This window comes from Oncorhynchus masou, chromosome 9, assembly GCF_036934945.1.
Source record: "Oncorhynchus masou masou isolate Uvic2021 chromosome 9, UVic_Omas_1.1, whole genome shotgun sequence".
NCBI classification, from domain to species: domain Eukaryota; kingdom Metazoa; phylum Chordata; class Actinopteri; order Salmoniformes; family Salmonidae; genus Oncorhynchus; species Oncorhynchus masou.
The window spans coordinates 26,774,419-26,795,228 of record NC_088220.1 but is presented as its reverse complement, the minus strand read 5'-3'; the positions used below and the strand labels follow the sequence as shown (position 1 = coordinate 26,795,228).

General features: G+C 41.6%; 1 protein-coding gene and 1 long non-coding RNA gene across 2 annotated transcripts; both read left to right on the top strand.

Annotated features, from left to right (window-relative positions):
* Window positions 1-15: 15 nt before the first annotated feature.
* Window positions 16-6,107, top strand: LOC135545748 (uncharacterized). The gene is made up of 2 exons (XR_010456507.1): window positions 16-201; window positions 5,764-6,107. It is a non-coding gene; the product is annotated as an uncharacterized LOC135545748 (long non-coding RNA).
* Window positions 6,108-6,775: 668 nt separating this feature from the next.
* LOC135545746 (uncharacterized) lies at window positions 6,776-10,556 on the top strand. The gene is made up of 5 exons (XM_064973578.1): window positions 6,776-6,994; window positions 7,305-7,644; window positions 7,982-8,236; window positions 8,555-8,668; window positions 9,461-10,556. Exons 1-5 carry the CDS (start codon window positions 6,992-6,994, stop codon window positions 9,466-9,468), a joined length of 720 nt encoding a protein of 239 aa, XP_064829650.1. The 5' UTR covers window positions 6,776-6,991; the 3' UTR covers window positions 9,469-10,556.
* Window positions 10,557-20,810: the final 10,254 nt, after the last annotated feature.

Below are 20,810 nucleotides of genomic sequence, written 5' to 3'. Positions count from 1 at the left end.
CTGCGGATGCACTGACTGGGTATTGTACATTTTTTCCAACATTGTGCAAAGTCATATCGAGTGTTTCCCATGATGAATTTGACGAGATGGGACCCAACGCTGGTGACTTTCTTCCGCAAAAATGGCTGACAAGAATACTACGATGGAAGCAAATGTAAATCATTTTAACGTCATAACGAATCATGCAAAACAAATGTACAGGTGAGAGAATTATGCTAGTTAATGTAAAGACAAATGGTTATGCACATTTTTCTGTCATAAAGTTAATTTATCGTAAAAGTATGGGTGTTAATCCCGGTGTCCTGGCTAAATTCCCAATCTGACCCTCAAACCATCACGGTCGCCTAATAATCCCCAGTTTACAATTGGCTCATTCATCCCCCTTCTCTCCCCTGTAACTATTCCCCAGGTCGTTGCTGCAAATGAGAACGTGTTCTCAGTCAATTTACCTGGTAAAATAACGGATAAAAAAATACGAAAATCGCTATTTAGCAAGCTAGCTGACGAGCCCACATTAGCCAGCTATAGTAGCTGGCTAGAGTATGGGTGTTGTGACAAGCTCGGTAAAGTTGGTTTTATATTCACACATTCAGACATTCAACAGACATTCGCCAAAAGCCATTTAAAACTGTAAAAATCAATAACTAATTAATTGATTGTCACAGAAACATAAAAATAGATATGGTGTATTCTATAAATGTCTAGCATACGTTTACAACCTTTGTTTTGAATAAAACATCTATTTTGATTTGATGGAAATGCATCAAATCTTTAAAATGCAATTTAAAGCTGTATAAATCAATAGCTAATTCACCATTTGTCACAGAATCATCAAACTAGATATGATTTATTCTATAGATGTCTAGCATACTTTTACAACCTTTGTTTTGAATAAAAAATCTATTTTGATTTGATGGAAATGCATCAAATCTTTAAAATGCCATTTAAAGCAGTATAAATCAATGCCTTGTTTTGTTATTTATTCTAACACTGTCAAATCAAATCTTATTGGTCACATACACATGGTTAGCAGATGTTAATGCGAGTATAGCGAAATGCTTGTGCTTCTGGTTCGGACAGTGCAGTAATATCGAACAAGTAAGCAAACAATTCCCCAACAACTACCTAATACACACAAATTTAAAAGGAGTGTATGAGAATATGTACATATAAATATATGGATGAGCAATGGCCGAGCGGCATAGGCAAGGTGCAATAGATGGTATAAAATACAGTATTTATTTTTTTACATTTTTATTTCACCTTTATATAACCAGTTAGGCAAGTTGAGAACAAGTTCTCATTTACAATTGCGACCTGGCCAAGATTAGTGTAAGTATATACAGTAGAAGTCGGAAGTTTACATACACCTTAGCCAAATACATTTGAACTCAGTTTTTCACAATTCCTGACATTTAATCCTAGTAAGAAATCCCAGTTTTAGGTCAGTTAGGATCACCACTTTATTTTAAGAATGTGAAATGTCAGAATTATAGTAGAGAGGATGATTTATTTCAGCTTTTATTTATTTCATCACATTCCCAGTGGGTCAGAAGCTTACATACACTCAATTAGTATTTTGTAGCTATGCCTTTAATTAAATTGTTTAACTTGGGTCAAACGTTTCGGGCAGCCTCCCACAATAAATTGGGTGAATTTTGGCCCAATCCTCCTGACGGAGCTGGTATAACTGAGTCAGGTTTGTATGCCTCCTTGCTCGCACACACTTTGTCAGTTCTGCCCACAAATTTTCTATAGGATTGAGGTCAGGGCATTGTGATGGCCACTCCAATACCTTGACTTTGTTGTCCTTAAGCCATTTTGCCACAACTTTGGAAGTATGCTTGGGGTCATTGTCCATTTGGAACACCCATTTGCGACCAAGCTTTAACTTCCTGACTGATGTCTTGAGATGTTGCTTCAATATATCCACATAATTTTCCTCCTTATGAAGCTATCTATTTTGTGAAGTGCACCGGTCCCTCCTGCAGCAAAGCAACATGATGCTGCCACCCCTGTGATTCACGGTTGGGACGGTGTTTTTCGGCTTGCAAGCATCCCCCTTTTTCCTCCAAACATAATAATGGTCATTATGGCCAAACAGTTCTATTTTTGTTTCATCAGACCAGAGGACATTTCTCCAAAAAGTACGATCTTTGTCCCCATGTGCAGTTACAAACCGTAGTCTGGCTTTTTTTTTATGGAGGTTTTGGAGCAGTGGCTTCTTCCTTGCTGAGCGGCCTTTCAGGTTATGTCTATATAGGACTCGTTTTACTGTGGATTTAGATACTTTTGTACCTGTTTCCTCCAGCATCTTCACAAGGTCCTTTGCTGTTGTTCTGGGATTGATTTGCACTTTTCGCACCAAAGTACGTTCATCTCTAGGAGACAGAACACACTGTCTGTGTGGGTGGACCATTTAAGTTTGTCGTTGATGTGTACGCAGAGGAACTTAAAACTTTCCACTTTCTCCACTGCTCTCCCTTGGATGTGGACAGGGGGCTGCTCCCTCTGCTGTTTCCTGAAGTAAATGATCATCTCCTTTGTTTTGTTGACATTGAGTGAGAGGTTGTTTTCCTGACACCACACTCCCTCACCTCTCTGTAAGCTGTCTTGTTGTTGTTGGTAATCAAGCCCACTACTGTTGTGTTGTCTGTAAACTTGATGATTGCGTTGGAGGCGTGCATGGCCATGCAGTCGTGGGTGAACAGGGAGTACAGGATGGGGGCTGAGCACACACCCTTGTGGAGCCCCAGTGTTGAGGGTCAGTGAGGTGGATATGTTTCCTACCTTCACCACCTGGGGTCGGCCTGTCAAAGTCCAGGACCCAATTGCACAGGGCGGGTTTGAGGCCCAGTGCCTCCAGCTTGATGAGCTTGGAGGGTTCTATGGTGTTGAATGCTGAGCTGTAGTCACTGAACAGCATTCTTACATAGGTATTCCTCTTGTCCAGATGGGATAGGGCAGTGTGCAGTGTTATGGCAACTGCATCATCTGTGGACCTGTTAGGGAGGTACACAAACTGAAGTGGGTCTAGGGTGGCCGTAAGGTGGAGATGATATGATCCGTGACTAGTCTCTCAAAGCACTTCATGATGACAGAAGTGAGCGCTACGGGGTGGTAGTATTTAATTCAGTTATCTTTGCCTTATTGAGTACAGGAACCATGGTGCCCATCTTGAAGCATGTGGGGACAGCAGACTGGGATAGGGAGCGATTGAATATGTCCGTAAACACACCAGCCAGCTGGTCTGTGCATGCTCTGAGGTCGTGGCTAGGGATGCCATCTGGGCCAGCAGCCTTGTGAGGGTGGCACTGTATTATCCTCAAAGCAGGCAAAGAAGGTGTTTAGTTTGTCTGGAAGCGTGACGTCGATGTCCGTGACGTGGCTGGTTTTCTTTTTGTAGTCCTTGATTTCCTGTAGACCCTGCCAAATACGTCTCAAGTCTGAGCCGTTGAATTGCGACTCCACTTCGTACCTGTACCAGCATTTCTCTTGTTTGATTGCCTTGCGGAGGGAATAACTACACTGTTTATATTCAGCCATATTCCCAGACATCTTTCCATGGTTAAATGCAGTGGTTCGCACTTTCCGTTTTGCGCGAATGCCGCCCTCCAGCCACGGTTTCTGGTTAGGGTAGGTTTTAATAGGCACAGTGGGTACAACATCTCCAACGCACTTCCTTATAAATTCACTCACCGAGACAGCGTACAGGTCGATGTTATTCTCTGAGGCTGACCGGAACATATCCCAGTCCGCGTGATCAAAACAATCTTGATGCGTGGATTCTGATTGGTCAGACCAGCATTGAATGGTTCTAGTCACTGGTAAATCCTGTTTGTTTCTGTCTATAGGACGGTAGGAGCAAGATGGTCATTGTGGTCGGATTTGCTGAAGGGAGGGAGGGGAGGGCTTTGTATACATTGCTCAAGTTAGAGTAGTAGTGGTCGAGTGTTTTACCCCGTGCGTAGTGCAATCAATATGCTGATGAAATGTAGGTAGCCTTGTTCTCAAATGTGCTTTGCTAAAATCCCTAACTACAATCAATTCAGCCTCTGGATATATGGTTTCCAGTTTACATAGAGTCCAGTGAAGTTCCTTGAAGGCCACCTTGGCGTCTGTTTGGGGGGGAATGTAAACAGCTGTGACGATAACGGACTCTCTTGGAAGGTAATATGGCCGGCATTTGATTGTGAGGAATTCTAGGTTGGGTGAGCAGATGGACTTGAGTTCCTGTATGTTGTTATGATTACACCATGAGTCGTTAATCATGATCTCTGTCGGCGTGATGCACGGAGAAGCCCGGTGGCTGAACCGATTCCGACAACATATCCTGAGAGAGCTGTGATTCCGTGAAACAGAGGACATTACAATCTCTGATGTTTTTATTTCTTTTTATTTCACCTTTATTTAACCAGGTAGGCTAGTTGAGAACAAGTGCTCATTTGCAACTGCGACCTGGCCAAGATAAAGCAAAGCAGTTCGACACATACAACAACACAGAGTTACACATGGAATAAACAAACATACAATCAATAATACAGTAGAAAAAATCTATATACAGCATGTGCAAATGAGGTAAGGCAATAAATAGGCCATGGTGGCGAAGTAATTACAATATAGCAATTAAACACTGGAATGGTAGAATGTGCAGAAGATTAATGTGCAAGTAGAGATACTGAGGTTCAAAGGAGCAAGATAAATAAATACAGCATGGGGATGAGGTAGTAGGATGGGCTATTTACAGATGGGCTATGTACAGGTGCAGTGATCTGTGAGCTGCTCTGACAGCTGGTGCTTAAAGCTAGTGAGGGAGGTAAGAGTCTCCAGCTTTAGTGATTTTTGCAGTTCGTTCCAGTCATTGGCAGCAGAGAACTGGGAGGAGAGACGGCCAAAGGAAGAATTGGCTCTGGGGGTGACCAGTGAGATATACCTGCTGGAACGCATGCTACGGGTGGGTGCTGCTATGGTGACCAGTGAGCTGAGATAAGGTGGGGCTTTACCTAGCAGAGACTTGTAGATGACCTGGAGCCAGTGGGTTTGGCGACGAGTATGAAGCGAGGGCCAGCCAACGAGAGCGACCTGGTCGCAGTGGTGGGTATTATATGGGGCTTTGGTGACAAAACGGATGGCACTGTGATAGACTGCATCCAATTTTTTGAGTAGACTGTTGGAGGCTATTTTGTAAATGACATCGCCGAAGTCGAGGATCGGTAGGATGGTCAGTTTTACGAGGGTATGTTTGGCAGCATGTGTGAAGGATGCTTTGTTGCGAAATAGGAAGCCGATTCTAGATTTAATATTGGATTGGAGATGTTTAACATACCCCCAAATGAGGCCTCCCGGGTGGTGCAGTGGTTATGGGCGCTGCACCAGAGACTCTGGGTTCGCGCCCAGGCTCTGTCGTAACCGGCCGTGACCAGGAGACCCGTGGGTCGACGCACAATTGGCCTAGCATCGTCCGGGCGCAGTGCGCGCTAACCAAGGTTGCCAGGTGCTGTGTTAAGAAGCAGTGCGGCTTGGTTGGGTTGTGTATTGGAGGACGCATGACTTTCAACCTTCGTTTCTCCCGAGCCCGTACGGGAGTTGTAGCGATGAGACAAGATAGTAGCTACTAAAAACAATTGGATACCACGAAATTGGGGAGAAAACAGGGTAAAATTCAACAAAAAAACATACCCCCAAATGTTAAATGTCAACAAACGATCTGTGCAGTATCCTACCCCTTTTCCCCCCAAACACTCATGTCACATGTCCCCACAGATGCTGATGAGAGTCCAGAACTGGAATATGCTGACATCAATATTCTAAAGAAGATGGAGAAACACAGGGAGGTTCCAGAGGATGTGGGGTATGGACAGGTTGTAGTATTGAAGGGTTCCAGACCAACCACAGAGAGAGACAGTCCTGAGGGGCGGGAGGAGACTGTGTATGCTGGAATACAGCTTGACCAATGAGAGAGATTCTTGTGAAGGGTTGATATTTAGACATAGTATTAAAGCTCTGTTGCTTCTTTTTGTTACTGTAACTATTAGTATCTAACGTTCCCATATTTCTGTACATATTTTCATAAAATGTAAATGAACAACTAAACTGTATATACTTGCCGTAGTGTGTCCTTCTGTTATTGATTGAATATGTTTTTGTAACGTTTGCTTCCAACTCACACTCTCAAACACGTAGATCCCCTGAACGCAGCTCACTCTCCAAATCCCAATCACCTGAATTTTGATACACACACTATGTTGTTCAGTTCTTGCACCCCATCACTATGAGGTATTGTTTGTTTTGTGACACACGTCTTTCAGAGTGCTGCTTTTCCCAGTGATTTACTTCTCCCGTGTATGATAGTGTTTGCCTGCCTCACTAACGGCGCCTTTTTGCCTTTTTTTGCCCCGGATTTCCTGTTATATACAGTGGGGAGAACAAGTATTTGATACACTGCCGATTTTGCAGGTTTTCCTACTTACAAAGCATGTAGAGGTCTGTAATTTTTATCATAGGTACACTTCAACTGTGAGAGACGGAATCTAAAACAAAAATCCAGAAACCCACGTACTAAAATAACATGCAAAACAGGCAACAACAAAAAAAGCTAGATAAACAGGTGAACTCAAAACAGGTGTCCCACCTGCTCTGAATTACGGGTCACCACTGGCTGTTAATATAATGAAGAAGTGAGACTTCGATGAGGCTCTTCCTCTTTCCTATGTCAGAACCGATGAATAGGGTAAAAATTACACCTCTTCTTTTGCTTGTCACACAATGGGTGAATTCTTCTGAGTGGCAGGAACAGCTATCTCTCATACTATCCTTGCATTGATTTTTGTTTGTGCCGTAAAACATTGCCAGATTATGGAAATGCAGCTCTGAATAGAAAATAGAGGACTTTGTTGAAGTGCCAAAGTTAATTTGATAAACTGAGACCCTGCGTTGTAAAGAGACATGGAGGCTGTTTTAGGACCGTTGGTGATCTCAGCAGGAGTGTCTCATGGTAAGAAACATCTTTATATGTGTTGGTTTCCCTCTTCTTTTATGCAGAATATAATATCAGTAGTCTTCTATACATGTAGCAGAAATGACGGATGGTGATAGACAATATTCAGAACACTGTAGAAGACAGTTGTCTCTTTACTCATTGTTCCATGATAATGATCACTGACTTAATGATCCCTATCACGTTGATGCTGTTGGTTTGGTTGTACTGTTAGCCGCTTGTATCATCATCTGTAAAATGATACATGACTTGACATGGGTTAGAACAGTGATAGTCACTAGTGTCTATTTTTCTTCTCGATCTTCAGGCTTGGAGTCTTCCTGTGATGCTAGACAGAATGGATCTCAGTGTTATGGAGCTCTGGGGGGAACTGGGGGAACTCCAGCTGGTGACTGATGCCACGAGATATGATGAACTCTCATTTTATAAAGGCTCAACTGGTGCTAAAACAGAGATACTCAAAACGAAGAGGGACAAATGGGTAATAAGAGACACCCCCATTATAGACAGAGCACGCTTCTTTATAAACAATGGGACATTTAGGTTAAATAACACACGAAGTACAGATTCTGGTGAATACCTGCAAGAAACATTTAATTCAGCAGGGGTAGCACAAGGGAGCAGAGGACTACAACTGTTCATCAAAGGTAAATTACTAACTTGCCAAATAATTATTACAAATGATAACTTTGACAAGCTATTGCTCTGGCTAAACTACAAATATGTGACTACCTAATAATACAAATAATGAGAAATGCATTTTATGTGTAACCATGGAGTTTTATTTTCACAGTCTACTGTAGTTGGTGCATAGAGTCATAACCACATCCATCAACATTAAATCATATGTTGGTTATTTGAAATACAGTCAATGTGTGTCATGAATCTGCTGCTCCTGTTGACTACAGTAGTTTCTGTGGCTTTAAAGAAGAATGGCTGTTGGTGTTGTGTTGTAATGTGTTACATATCCTTCTTCCCCCACAGCTCCAGTGTCCAGTCCTCAGCTGTCCTCTGAGTGTCTGTCTCATGGAGAGATGAGGGTGTCCTGCTCCACTGAGGGGGATGGTCCCCAGTACAGCTGGACTCTGGATGGACAGACGCTGAGAGACACTAAGGCCTCTTCTGATAACGAGACAAAAACAATCACTCTGAAGAAAGGCCTGTCAGGAAATCTCACCTGTACCATCAGAAACTACATCAGCAGTGATTCTATCAGCAATAGAATCTCACCTTGTCCAGGTAAGCTACTCTACTCTCACATTGTCAACCCTGTACTCTCTGTGTCACTTTGTTTAGTTTAGCAGACACATCATGCAAAATAATACATGATTATATTGATATTAATGATGATGATTGACTTCATCGTCATTGTCACCATGACCTTTAGGGTTGTTCTACGAAATTAGTCCCTTTTACATCCCTTTGATATTTTCTTTAATGTAGAGCACATGGAAACTTCAATACATCTGATTTTTGACAATTTTTCTAACACATAGCTTGTCAGAATTAGCTGAATACTTCATTTAAGTGTCATTCTGTCTCCGTTCTGTTCCCTAGAACCAGGAGTCAGTGTGTTTGTTTATTTCCAACTCGCTGAAGTCTTCATTCTTCTGACAGTCTGTCTGGGATCATACTGTTTCTACAAGAAGGAAACCTTTCACCATAAAGAAGGTCAGTAATGCACCATTGTACCTTTAGTGAAGGTATTTTGTTTAATATATTCTGCTTAATTCTCTCTCTCTGATGTTGAGTAAGCATGCAGTCTCAGGTGGATCATGGTGGGACTCAGATGAGGGTGTTAATGTCCTGAGAGGTGCTATGGAGACCAACTAGGCTGTGAGATTACATGATGAGGATTTAATATTGCCAATCATTGAAAATATTTGATTTCGCTCTTTAAAAGTTTTAATTAAGCTTTTATTATCATTTAGAATTTTTTACTGAGCTTATAGTACAGTGTATTGCATTGCAGTTTTTTGTTTTATGTTGCTTGTGACATACAGTAACCTAAATGTATGATATTGGGAAGACGTTAAATGGTGAAAGGTAACAAAATGGTTTCCTTCTGAACTTTATTATGCTTTTATGAATCAGGCCTTCATGGTCAAATTGCTGCAAAGACACCATTATAAAAGTACACCAATAAGAAGAAGAGACTTGCTTTGAACAAGAAACACTAGAGCAGTGGAAATCTGCCCTTTGGTCTGATGAGTCAAAATGTTTGATTTTTGGTTCCAACCGCCGTGTCTTTGTGAGACGCAAAGTAGGTGAACGGATGATCTCCGCACGTGTTGTTCCCACCGTGAAGGTTGGAGGAGGAGGTGTGATGGTACTTTGCTGGTGACACAGTCTGATTTATTTAGAATTCAAGGCACACTTAACCAGCATGGCTTCCACAGTATTCTGCAGTAATATGCCATCCCATCTGGTTTGTGCTTAGTGGGATCATTTGATTTTCAACAGGACAATGACCCAACACACCTCCAGGCTGTGTAAGGGCTATTTGACCAAGAAGGAGAGTGATGGGGTGCTGCATCAGATGACCTGGCTTCCACAATCACTCGACCTTAACCCATTTGAGATGTTTTGGGATGAGTTGGACCGCAGAGTGAAGGAAAAGCAACCAACACGTTCTAAGCATATGTTGGAATTCCTTCAAGACTGTTGGAAAAGCATTCCAGGTGAAGCTGGTTGAGAGGATGCCAAGAGTGTGCAACGCTGTCATCAAGGCAAAGTGTAGCTACTATGAAGAATCTATATATTCTGATTAGTTTAACAATTTGTTTGTTACTACATTATTCCAGATAAGTTATTTCATAGTTTTGATGTCTTCACTATTATTCTACAATGTAGAAAACAGTAAAGATGAAGAAAAACCATTGAATGAGTGGGTGTGTCCAAACATTTGACTGGCACTGTATGTAGAGTTCAAAAGGTACTTGCGCTCAAAACCATGAAAATTTATGCAAAAATAATGCACTTAATTTAATCAATGCTCAAAAGAATAAGAAAAGGTGCTAGAAAACAAAAACAGATTTTACGTTTTGACCTCATGCCTTCATCAGTGCTGTACAAACAAATTATGAAGACAGCTTATGTTGCGTAACAGGCACAACAGGTGCAAGCAGATAGTTGATGAAATACTGGCGAATAGGGAGTCAGTGCATATTAGTAAGGATTACGTAGAAGAATATAAAAAATGGACAATCAAATGTCACATATAATTAGAAAGAGACAACAGTCTGGTCTACATAACAACATCAGAAGCAATAGACATGAAATAATAAAGTAAGCTAAAAAAAACAGAGTGCGGGAGGGAGGGACATTAGCTTGAAGGGTAGTCCCTCGAGACAAGGCTATTCTAGTGTTATTGTTAAACATTTGAAAGGAGTATATAGTACAGTATATTGAAGTGTTTTCTTTTATGTTGCTTGTGATATACAGTAACAGAAATTAGTTTGGGATGGCTTTAATCAGGGAAACTGTAGCATAGACACTTCCCTTCTTACTCTAACTTCCAAAGGTATTTGTGATTTTGAATGCATAGAAAATAATAAAAGCAAGTAACTTTTTGAAACATTCTGGACCTAATTTCTCATTATCTACTACTTTTTAAACAGGCTGGACCTATTTTCTCATTATCTACAACTTTTGAAACATTCAGGACCTAATTTCTCATTATCTACTACTTTTGAAACATTCTGGACCTATTTTCTCATTATCTACAACTTTTGAAACATTCAGGACCTAATTTCTCATTATCTACTACTTTTGAAACATTCAGGACCTAATTTCTCATTATCTACTACTTTTGAAACATTCAGGACCTAATTTCTCATTTCTTAAGCCCTTTGGTCTGTCATTGTATTCATTCATTGATTTCTAATACATATTTCTATGGTATTGTCTTTAATTTCTATTTTTTTTGGCCAGACAGGAATTAGCAATGGCATTAATACATTTTCTCAGGATATGAAAACAAATTGCATTTGAATACTTTTTCTCAAGTAAAACAAACCACATGAACCTGTAACACTTTGTTAAAATGAAGTTCTCCCTCACACAGCAAATCAAATTGTATTCATCACATGCTTCGTAAACAACAAGTGTACGCTAACAGTGAAATGCTTACTTACAGGCCCTTTCCGACAGTTCAGAAAGAAAGAAAATAGACAAATAATAGAAAAGTAAAAAAACTAATTAAAAACACAATAATAGATACAATGAGTAACGGAAACATGGCTACAGTATATACACGAGGTACAAGTACCGAGGCAATGTGCAGGGGTACGAGGTAATAACATGGCTATATACACAAGGTACAAGTACCGAGGCAATGTGCAGGGATACGAGGTAATAACATGGCTATATACACAAGGTACAAGTACCGAGGCAATGTGCAGTGGTACGAGGTAATAACATGGCTATATACACGGGGTACAAGTACCGAGGCAATGTGCAGGGGTACGAGGTAATAACATGGCTATATACACAAGGTACAAGTACCGAGGCAATGTGCAGGGATACAAGGTAATAACATGGCTATATACACAAGGTACAAGTACCGAGTCAATGTGTAGGGGTACGAGGTAATAACATGGCTATATACACGAGGTACAAGTACCGAGGCAATGTGCAGGGGTACGATGTAATAACATGGCTATATACATGGGGTACCAGTACTGAGTCAATGTGCAGGGGTACGAGGTAATAACATGGCTATATACACAGGGTACCAGTACTCAGTCAATGTGCAGGGGTACGAGGTAAAAACATGGCTATATACACAGGGTACCAGTACCGAGGCAATGTGCAGGGGTACGAGGTAATAACATGGCTATATACACGAGGTACAAGTACCGAGGCAATGTGCAGGGGTACAAGGTAATCACATGGCTATTTACACAAGGTACAAGTACCGAGGCAATGTGCAGGGGTACAAGGTAATAACATGGCTATTTACACAAGGTACAAGTACCGAGTCAATGTGCAGGGGTACGAGGTGAAAACATGGCTATATACACGAGGTACAAGTACCGAGTCAATGTGCAGGGGTACGAGGTAATAGCATGGCTTATACACAGGGTACCAGTACTGAGTCAATATGGAGGGCTGTTTACTGTAGCCCTCCATAAAGCTATTTGTCTTGCTGACGTTGAGGGAAAGGTTGTTGCCACTACACTGTGTTGTCAACAAACTTAATGATGGTGTTGGAGTTGTGCGCAGACACGCGGTCGTGGGTGAACAAAGAGTACAGGAGTGGACGAAGCACGCACTCCTGAGAGGGCAAGTAGCAGCAATTTCTCAATTACAGAAACACATATAATTGTACCATAGAGCACCCCGAGAAAACATCCCCAAAATACAAACACTTAAATACATTTTTATAATACTGTAATATTGTTCACAAAGTTGTGTTTGAGGCTTTCTCCAAATCAGGTCTAACTTTGGAAGCAATCCCACAACGCTCCGCGGTCAGCGTCACATGGTGAGGGAATAAAATCCATGCTCACCCTTCATGTACTTGTGGGTAAAAAATAACAACAACAACAACAAAATACATTTGTGGGTCAGTAGTATGGAGCTAGCTAGCAATTCCATTTTTATTCATCAAGATGGCCAAGCTTTGTGTAGATGCAGGGTGCAGCAACACATGATATGCAAATGTGAGTATCTTTCTATGGGCACGCAAATGAACCACCTCGTAAAAAGAAGAATACATTTGTAAAAATGAGGCGGGCGAATTGGGCATCTATTCATCATTCTGCGGGAACATTTCATCCTTGAGAACTTCCACGGCTACCAACAATGGAAGGATAGCTTCAGAAAAACATTGCTTTTCAAATGCAGTGCTGTCTCTACCAACAACGTGGTTATAACGTATCACAAAACCAGCAGCACCAGCAGAGACATTATCAGGGCTTCACCAGGTAAGTTAAAGAGCTTGCTTACTACCTCTATGCTAATGATAGATAGCTATAGAGGTACCGCATTTCCATCTAAATAACACTGATTAATGCTGAAGTAACCAAATTAACATGTCTGCCAGCTGTTGGTAGCTAACTGCTGGTGCTGTCATACTATAGATAGTAGAAGCCTATGGGAAAAGAGTAAAATAGTTTTTGTCGCGATGGAGGTGTAGTATATGGCTAAGGACTGTGTCCAGGCACTCCGCGTTGCGTCGTGGCTAAGAACAGCCCTTAGCCGTGGTATATTCACCATATACCACACCTCCTCGGGACTTATTGCTTAAGTATAGAGCCTTGTGGCTGGGCCCGAAACTGTGTGTGTGTGTGTGTCTGTGTGTGGATGGTGGGCTAAACCGAAATGCGACGCTTTGGCCAGGTATTCGATTGTGGATCTGGTAGAATTTCAATGAAATTAACTTTCTGTTTTATCTACTGCTGGCTTGATAATGTTCACTCAAATACCTGTGGGTGATCTCTTGTGAATTAGACAATATTCCTGTCCTCCGAAGCATTCAAAATGTAACAAGTACTTCTGGGTGTCAGGATAAATATATGGAGTAAAAAGTACATTATTTTCTTTTGGAATGAAGTGAAGTAAAAGTAAAAGTTGTCAAATATATTAATAGTAAAGTACAGATACCCCAAAAACAACGTAAGTAGTACTTTCAACTACTTTTACTTAAGTAATTTACATCACTGGCGTTTTCCATTGTTAAGGTTTTCTGTATGTGAAGGAGAGTCAGACCAAAATGCGGCGTGTAGATTACGATTCATGTTGAATGACAAACACACTAAACACAAACACTACAAAACAATAAACGTAACGAAAACAGCCTATACTTGTGTAAACCTACACAGAACAAGGTCATCAGGACATAAGGACAATCACCCACGAAACACTCAAAGAATATGGCTGCCTAAATATGGTTCCCAATCAGAGACAACGATAAACACCTGCCTCTGATTGAGAACCACTTCAGACAGCCATAGACTTATCTAGAACACCCCACTAAGCTACAATCCCAATACAAACACACCACATACAAAAACCCATGCCACAACCCTGGCCTGACCAAATAAACAAAGACAAACACAAACATACTTCGACCAGGGCATGACATCCATGCTAAAAAGTGAAGTACAAAGTGAAGTACAGCAGTTTTTGTGTATATGCAAGGGAGCATACATTTTTAAATCTTAATTAAACTAACAAATAATTGTTCAAGTTAGAACCCATGTATATTAGTTAATATACAACACCAACTACATACAAATATATGATAGGGTCCTTTATCTGCTACCTGGACTTTAATGAAGCCAGTGACTGATGTGGTAAAACCCATTTTTTCCTTCTTTTTTTCCACCTTTATTGAACCAGCTAGGCTAGTTGAGAACACGTTCTCATTTACAACTGCAACCTGGCCAAGATAAAGCAAAGCAGTGCTACACAAAGAACAACACAGAGTTGCACATGGAATTAACAAACATACAGTCAATTATACAATAGAAAAAGTCTATACAGTATACAGTGTGTGCAAATGAGGTAAGATAAGGGAGGTAAGGCAATAAATAGGCCATAGCGGCGAAGTAATTACAATATAGCAATTAAACATTGGAGTGATAAATGTGCAGAAGATGAATGTGCAAGTAGAGATACTGGGGTGCAAAGGAGCAAAATAAATACATAACAGTATGGGGATGAGGTAGTTGGATTGGCTATTTACAGATGGGCTATGTACAGGTGCAGTGATCTGTGAGCTGCTCTGACAGCTAGTGCTTAAAGCTAGTGAAGAAGATATGAGTCTCCAGCTTCAGTGATTTTTGCAGTTCGTTCCAGTCATTGGCAGCAGAGAACTGGAAGGAAAGGTGGCCAATCAAGGAATTGGCTTTGGGGGGTAACCAGTGAAATATACCTGCTGGTGCGCGTGCTACAGGTGGGTGCTTCTATGGGGCTGAGATAAGGCGGGGCTTTACCTAGCAAGACTTGTAGATGACCTGGAGCCAGTGGGTTTGGCGACGAGTATGAAGCGAGGGCAAGCCAACGAGAGCGTACAGGTCTCAGTGGTGGGTAGTATATGGGGATTTGGTGACAAAACAGATGGCACTGCGATAGACTGCATCCAATTTGTTGAGTAGAGTGTTGGAGGCTATTTTGTAAATGACATTGCCGAAGTCAAGGATTGGTAGGATAGTCAGTTTTATGAGGGCATGTTTGGCAGCATGAGTGAAGAATGCTTTGTTGTGAAATACAAAGCAGATTCTAGATTTAATATTGGATTGGAGATGCTTATCTTCTTTGGGCTGAGATCCCGCAAACGGGATCAATATGACAACAGCCAGTGAAAGTGCAGGGCGCCAAATTCAAAACAACAGAAATCCCCAAATTAAAATTCCTCAAACATACACAAGTATTTCACACAATTTTAAAATACACTTCTTGTTAATCCCACCACAGTGTCCGATTTCAAATAGGCAAAAGCACTACAAACGATTATGTTAGGTCACCGCCAAGTCACAGAAAAACACAGACATTTTTGCAGCCAAAGAGAGGAGTCACAAAAATCAGAAATAGAGATAGAATTAATCACTAAACTTTGATGATCTTCATCAGATAACACTCATAGGACTTCATGTTACACAATACATGTATGTTTTGTTCGATAAAGTTAATATTTATATCAAAAAATCTCAGTATACATTGGCACGTTATGTTCAGTAGTTCCAAAAACATACGGTGATTTTGCATAGAGCAACGTCAATTTACAGAAATACTCATAATAAACGTCTATCAAAGATACAAGTGTTATACATGGAATTTTAGATCCACTTCTCCTTAATGCAACCGCTGTGTCAGATTTGAAAAAAGCTTTACGGAAAAAGCAAACCATGCAATAATCTGAGTATGGCGCTCAGAGCCCAAACTAGCCAAAAATATATATGCCATATTGTGCAGTCAAAAGAAGTCGGAAATAACATTATAAATATTCAATTACCTTTGATGATCTTCATCAGAATGCACTCCCAGGAATCCCAGTTCCACAATAAATGTTTGTTTTATTCGATAATGTTCATCATTTATGTCCAAATAGCTTCTTTTGTTAGCGCGTTTGGTAAACAAATCAAACTCACAAAGCGAGTTCACAAGTTGCAGACGAAATGTCAAAAAGATCCGTTACAGTCCGTAGAAACATGTCAAACAAAGAATAGAATCAATCTTTAGGATGTTTTATCATAAATCTTCAATAATGTTCCAACCGGAGAATTCCATTGTCTGTAGAATTGCAATGGAACACATGTCGCTCTCACGTGAACGAGCGTGGCCAGCTTGTTGCTCTCTGCCAGACACCAGACACCTGACTCATTCCCCTCTCTTTCGGCCCCACTTCACAGTAGAAGCATCAAACAAGTTTCTAAAGACTGGTGACATCTAGTGGAAGCCTTAGGAAGTGCAACATGACCAATATCCCACTGTATCTTCAATAGGGAATGAGTTGATGACCAACCTCAGATTTCCCACTTCCTGGTTGGATTTTTTCTCAGGTGTTTGCCTGCCATATGAGTTCTGCTATACTCACAGACATCATTCAAACAGTTTTAGGAACTTCAGAGTGTTTTATATCCAAATATACTAATAATATGCCTATATAAGCAACTGGGGCTGAGTAGCAGGCAGTTTACTCTGGGCACCTCTGGGCACCTTATTCATCCAAGCTTCTCAATACTGCCCCCAGCCAGAAGAAGTTAATGTGAGTCTGGAAGGAGAGTTTACAAGCTAACCAGACACCAAGGTATTTGTAGTTGTCCACGTATTCTAAGTCAGTGATGCTGGATGGGCGTTCAGGTGTGGGCAGCGATCAGTTGAAGAGCGTGCATTTAGTTTTACTTGCATTGAAGAGCAGTTGGAGGCCACAGAAGGAGAGTTGTCTGGCTTTGAAGCTCATTTGGAGGTTAGTTAACACAGTGTCCAAAGAAGGGCCAGAGGTATACATAATGGTGTCGTCTGCATAGAAGTGGATCAGAGAATCACCAGCAGCAAAAGAGACATCATTGATGTATACAGAGAAGAGAGACTGCCCGAGATTTGAACCCTGTGGCACACCCATAGAGACTGCCAGAGGTCCGGACAACAGGCCCTCCGATTTGACAGACTGAACAATATCTGAGAAGCAGTTGGTGAACCAGGCGAGGCAGTCATTTGAGAAACCAAGGCTGTTGGGTTTGCAGATAAGAATGTGGTGATTGACAGAGTCGAAAGCCTTGGCCAGGTCAATACAGCTGCACAGTATTGTCTCTTATCAATGCCGGTTATGATATCGTTTAGGACCTTGAGCGTGGCTGAGGTGCACCCATGACCAGCTTGGAAACTAGATTGCAGAGTGGAGAAGGTACAGTGGGATTCGAAATGGTCGGTGATCCGATTGTTAACTTGGCTTTCAGGGACCTTAGAATGGCAGGGTAGGATAGATTTAGATCTGTAGCAGTTTGGGTCTAGAGCGTTTCCCCCTTTGAAGAGGAGGTTGACCGTGGCAGCTTTCCAATCTTTGGGGATCTCAGTGCAATCAGCTACAAAACATATAAATTAAAATTTTCTTGGTAAATAGTATGGTTTACAGCTAATCATATTCTAATTCAGACAAGCAGAACCTCAAGACTTCTTGAACATCAGTGATCGCTCACCAGTTGTTGTTAACAAGGAGACACACACCTCCCCCTTGAACTTACCCAACGCTACCATTCTATCATGCCGATGCATAAACAGTTGGATGTATATTATCTACAGTGCCTTTGGAAAGTATTCAGACCCTTTGACTTTTTTCACAGGTTACAGCCTTATTTTAAAATAGATTCAATTGTTTTTTATCCCCTCATCAATCTACATAAAAAAACATAATGACAAAGCAAAAACTGTATTTTTGAATTTTTTGCAAAACTGAAATATTACTTTTAAATAAGTATTCAGACCCTTTACTCAGTACTTTGTTGAAGCACCTTTGACAGTGATTACAGCCTCGAGTCTTCTACAAGATTGGCACACCTGTATTTGGGGAGTCTCTCCCATTTGTTTATGCAGATCCTCTCAAGCTCTGCCAGATTGGATGGGGAGCGTTGCTGCACAGCTATTTTCAGTTCTCTCCAGATGTTCGATCGGGTTCAAGTTGAGCTCTGGCTAGGCCACTCACGGACATTCAGAGACTTGTCCCGCTTTGTCTTGTCTGTGTGCTTAGGGTTGTTGTACTGGTAGAAGGTGAACCTTCACCCCGTTCTGAGGTCCTGAGTTCTCTAGAGCAGGTTTTCATCAAGGATCAAGGTAGTACTTTTCTACCTTTGAAAAACTTCCCCACAGCATGATGCTGCCACCACCATGCTTCACAGTAGGGATGGTGCCAGGTTTTCTCCAGATGTGATGCTTGGCATTCAGGCCAAAGAGTTCAATCTTGGTTTAATCAGACCAGAGAATCTTGTTTCTCATGGTCTGAGAGGCTTTAGGTGCCATTTGACAAACTCCAAGCGTGCTGTCATGTGCTTTTTACTGAGGAGGGGGTTCCATCTGGCCACTCTACCATAAAGGCCTGATAGGTGGAGTGCTGCAGAGATGGTTTTCCTTCTGGAAGGTTCTCCCATCTCCATAGAGGAACTCTAGAGCTCTGTCAGAGTTACCATTGGGTTCTTGGTCACCTCCCTGACCAATGCCCTTCACCCCCAATTGCTCAGTTCATCGGGCAGCCAGCTCTAGGAAGAGTCTTAGTTGTTCCAAACTTTGTCAATTTAAGAATGATGGAGGCCAATGTGTTCTTGGGGACCTTAAATGCTTCAGAATGTTTTTGGTACCCTTTCCCAGATCTGTGCCTTGATACAAACCTGTCTCTGTCACACCTTGATCTGTTTCACCTGTCCTTGTGCTTGTCTCCACCCCCCTCCAGGTGTCGCCCATCTTCCCCTGTTTATTTAAACTAGTGTTTTCTGTCTGTCTGTGCCAGTTCGTCTTGTATGCCAAGTCAACCAGCTTTTTTGTCCTTGCTCCTATTTTTCCCAATGTCTGTTTTTCTCATCCTCCTGGTTCTGACCCTTGCCTGTCCTGACTCTGAGCCTGCATGACTGACCATTCTGCCTGCATCTGACCGCGAGCCTGCCTGCCACCCTGTACTGTTTTGGATTCTGACCTGGTTGTGAACTCTTGCCTGTCTCCAATCTACTTTTTTGCCTACCCCTTGGACTATAATAAATATCAGCGCTCAAACCATCTGTATCTGGGTCTCGTCTTGTGTTTTTATAGTCTCTGAGCTCTACGGACAATTCCTTCGACTTCATTGCTTGGTTTTTGCTCTGACATGCACTGTCAACTGTGGGACCTTATATAGACAGGTGTGTGCCTTTCCAAATCACGTCCAATCAAGTGAATTTACCACAGGTGAACTCCAATCAAGATGTAGAAACATCTCAAGGATGATTAATGGAAATGGGATGCACCTGAGCTCAATTTCAAGTCTCATAGCAAAGGGTCTGAATACGTATGTAAATAAGCTTTTAATTTTTTTTAGCACATTTGCAAACATTTCTGAAAACGTTGTCATTATTGGTTATTGTGTGTAGATTGCTGTGGTTATTATTGGTTATTGGTTATTGCTGTGTGCTCGCACGTTGGCCTCTCTTGCACCGTTTCTTTCTCTTCTAAGTGTTGGGGATTAGGGCCTGGTCCGGGGTTAGCAGTATGTCCTGCTAGGCCGACTCATTTAGTAAAAATCTTCATCCAAATCGAGGTTAGAGATCGCTGTTCTGATGTCCAGGAGCTCTTTTCGATCACTGGAAATGGAATCATTGTACAAACAATGTTAATATCACAATGAAAAAACACACACATTTGCAGATTTGTTCAGGATCCTGTAAAACGGCAGCTATACATCCAAGCGGTAGCTATACATTCTAGTACCGTTCCACATCATCTTCATCATAACGGATGATCAGAGATTCAACAATCTAGTTTACCATGGCTCTGACATCCAGACAACACAATGCTTAATAAACCGGCAGTGGACGGAGTGAAGAAGGATCACTATTACATGTTGGTTGATCCATATATATCTGTATATATAGATTTTAGATAATTTATAGTTGATATAATGCTTTCCCTTCGACCAGGTCACCCTGCCCCAGAGACTACAGGAGGCTGGCAACTCCACCCATATAGTTGGCAAGTGGCACCTGGGCTTCTACAAGAAGGAGTGCCATCAGCGAAGACCCCTACAAACGCTACGACATGGCAGAGCAGCAACCAAACGTGGTAAAAGAGCTGCTGGCACGGTTGGTGAACTTCAACTGGATGTCAATCCCTGTGCGGTATTCCTCGGACGACCCAGACCTGAATGGGAGTGCGTGGGGACCCTGGGCTGGGGAAGAGGAGGAGGAGCATGGGGACGGAATCTGCCATAAAAAGAGCAAGGGACAGGAAGAAGAAGTACAAACTGTCTGAAACCAAATCCTTCATAGGGAAACTTAACACTAGGATCATGGCCAAACGAATACAGGAGCTGCTTCAGTCTTAAAGCAACCTATAGCGACAATATGGAACCAGACTGTTAAATCAATTACACTGTTTAAACTCCACAACCTGTATGTTTCTGAATGTCTTCTTGTGTAAACAGTGGCTATCTGATTTGTTAAGTTGACAATGGAATTGTCAAGTTGACAATGGAATTAAGTTGACAATGGAATCACATTTTGTACTCTGGACAGAGCTGTCCTGACTTGCCCTCCTGGATGGAGCTCAAAGGTGCCGGCTAACCAAAGATTTCAAGACCCCCCTCTTCTGGGGGAGTTGGCCAGTTTTATGACGGTCGTAAATACAT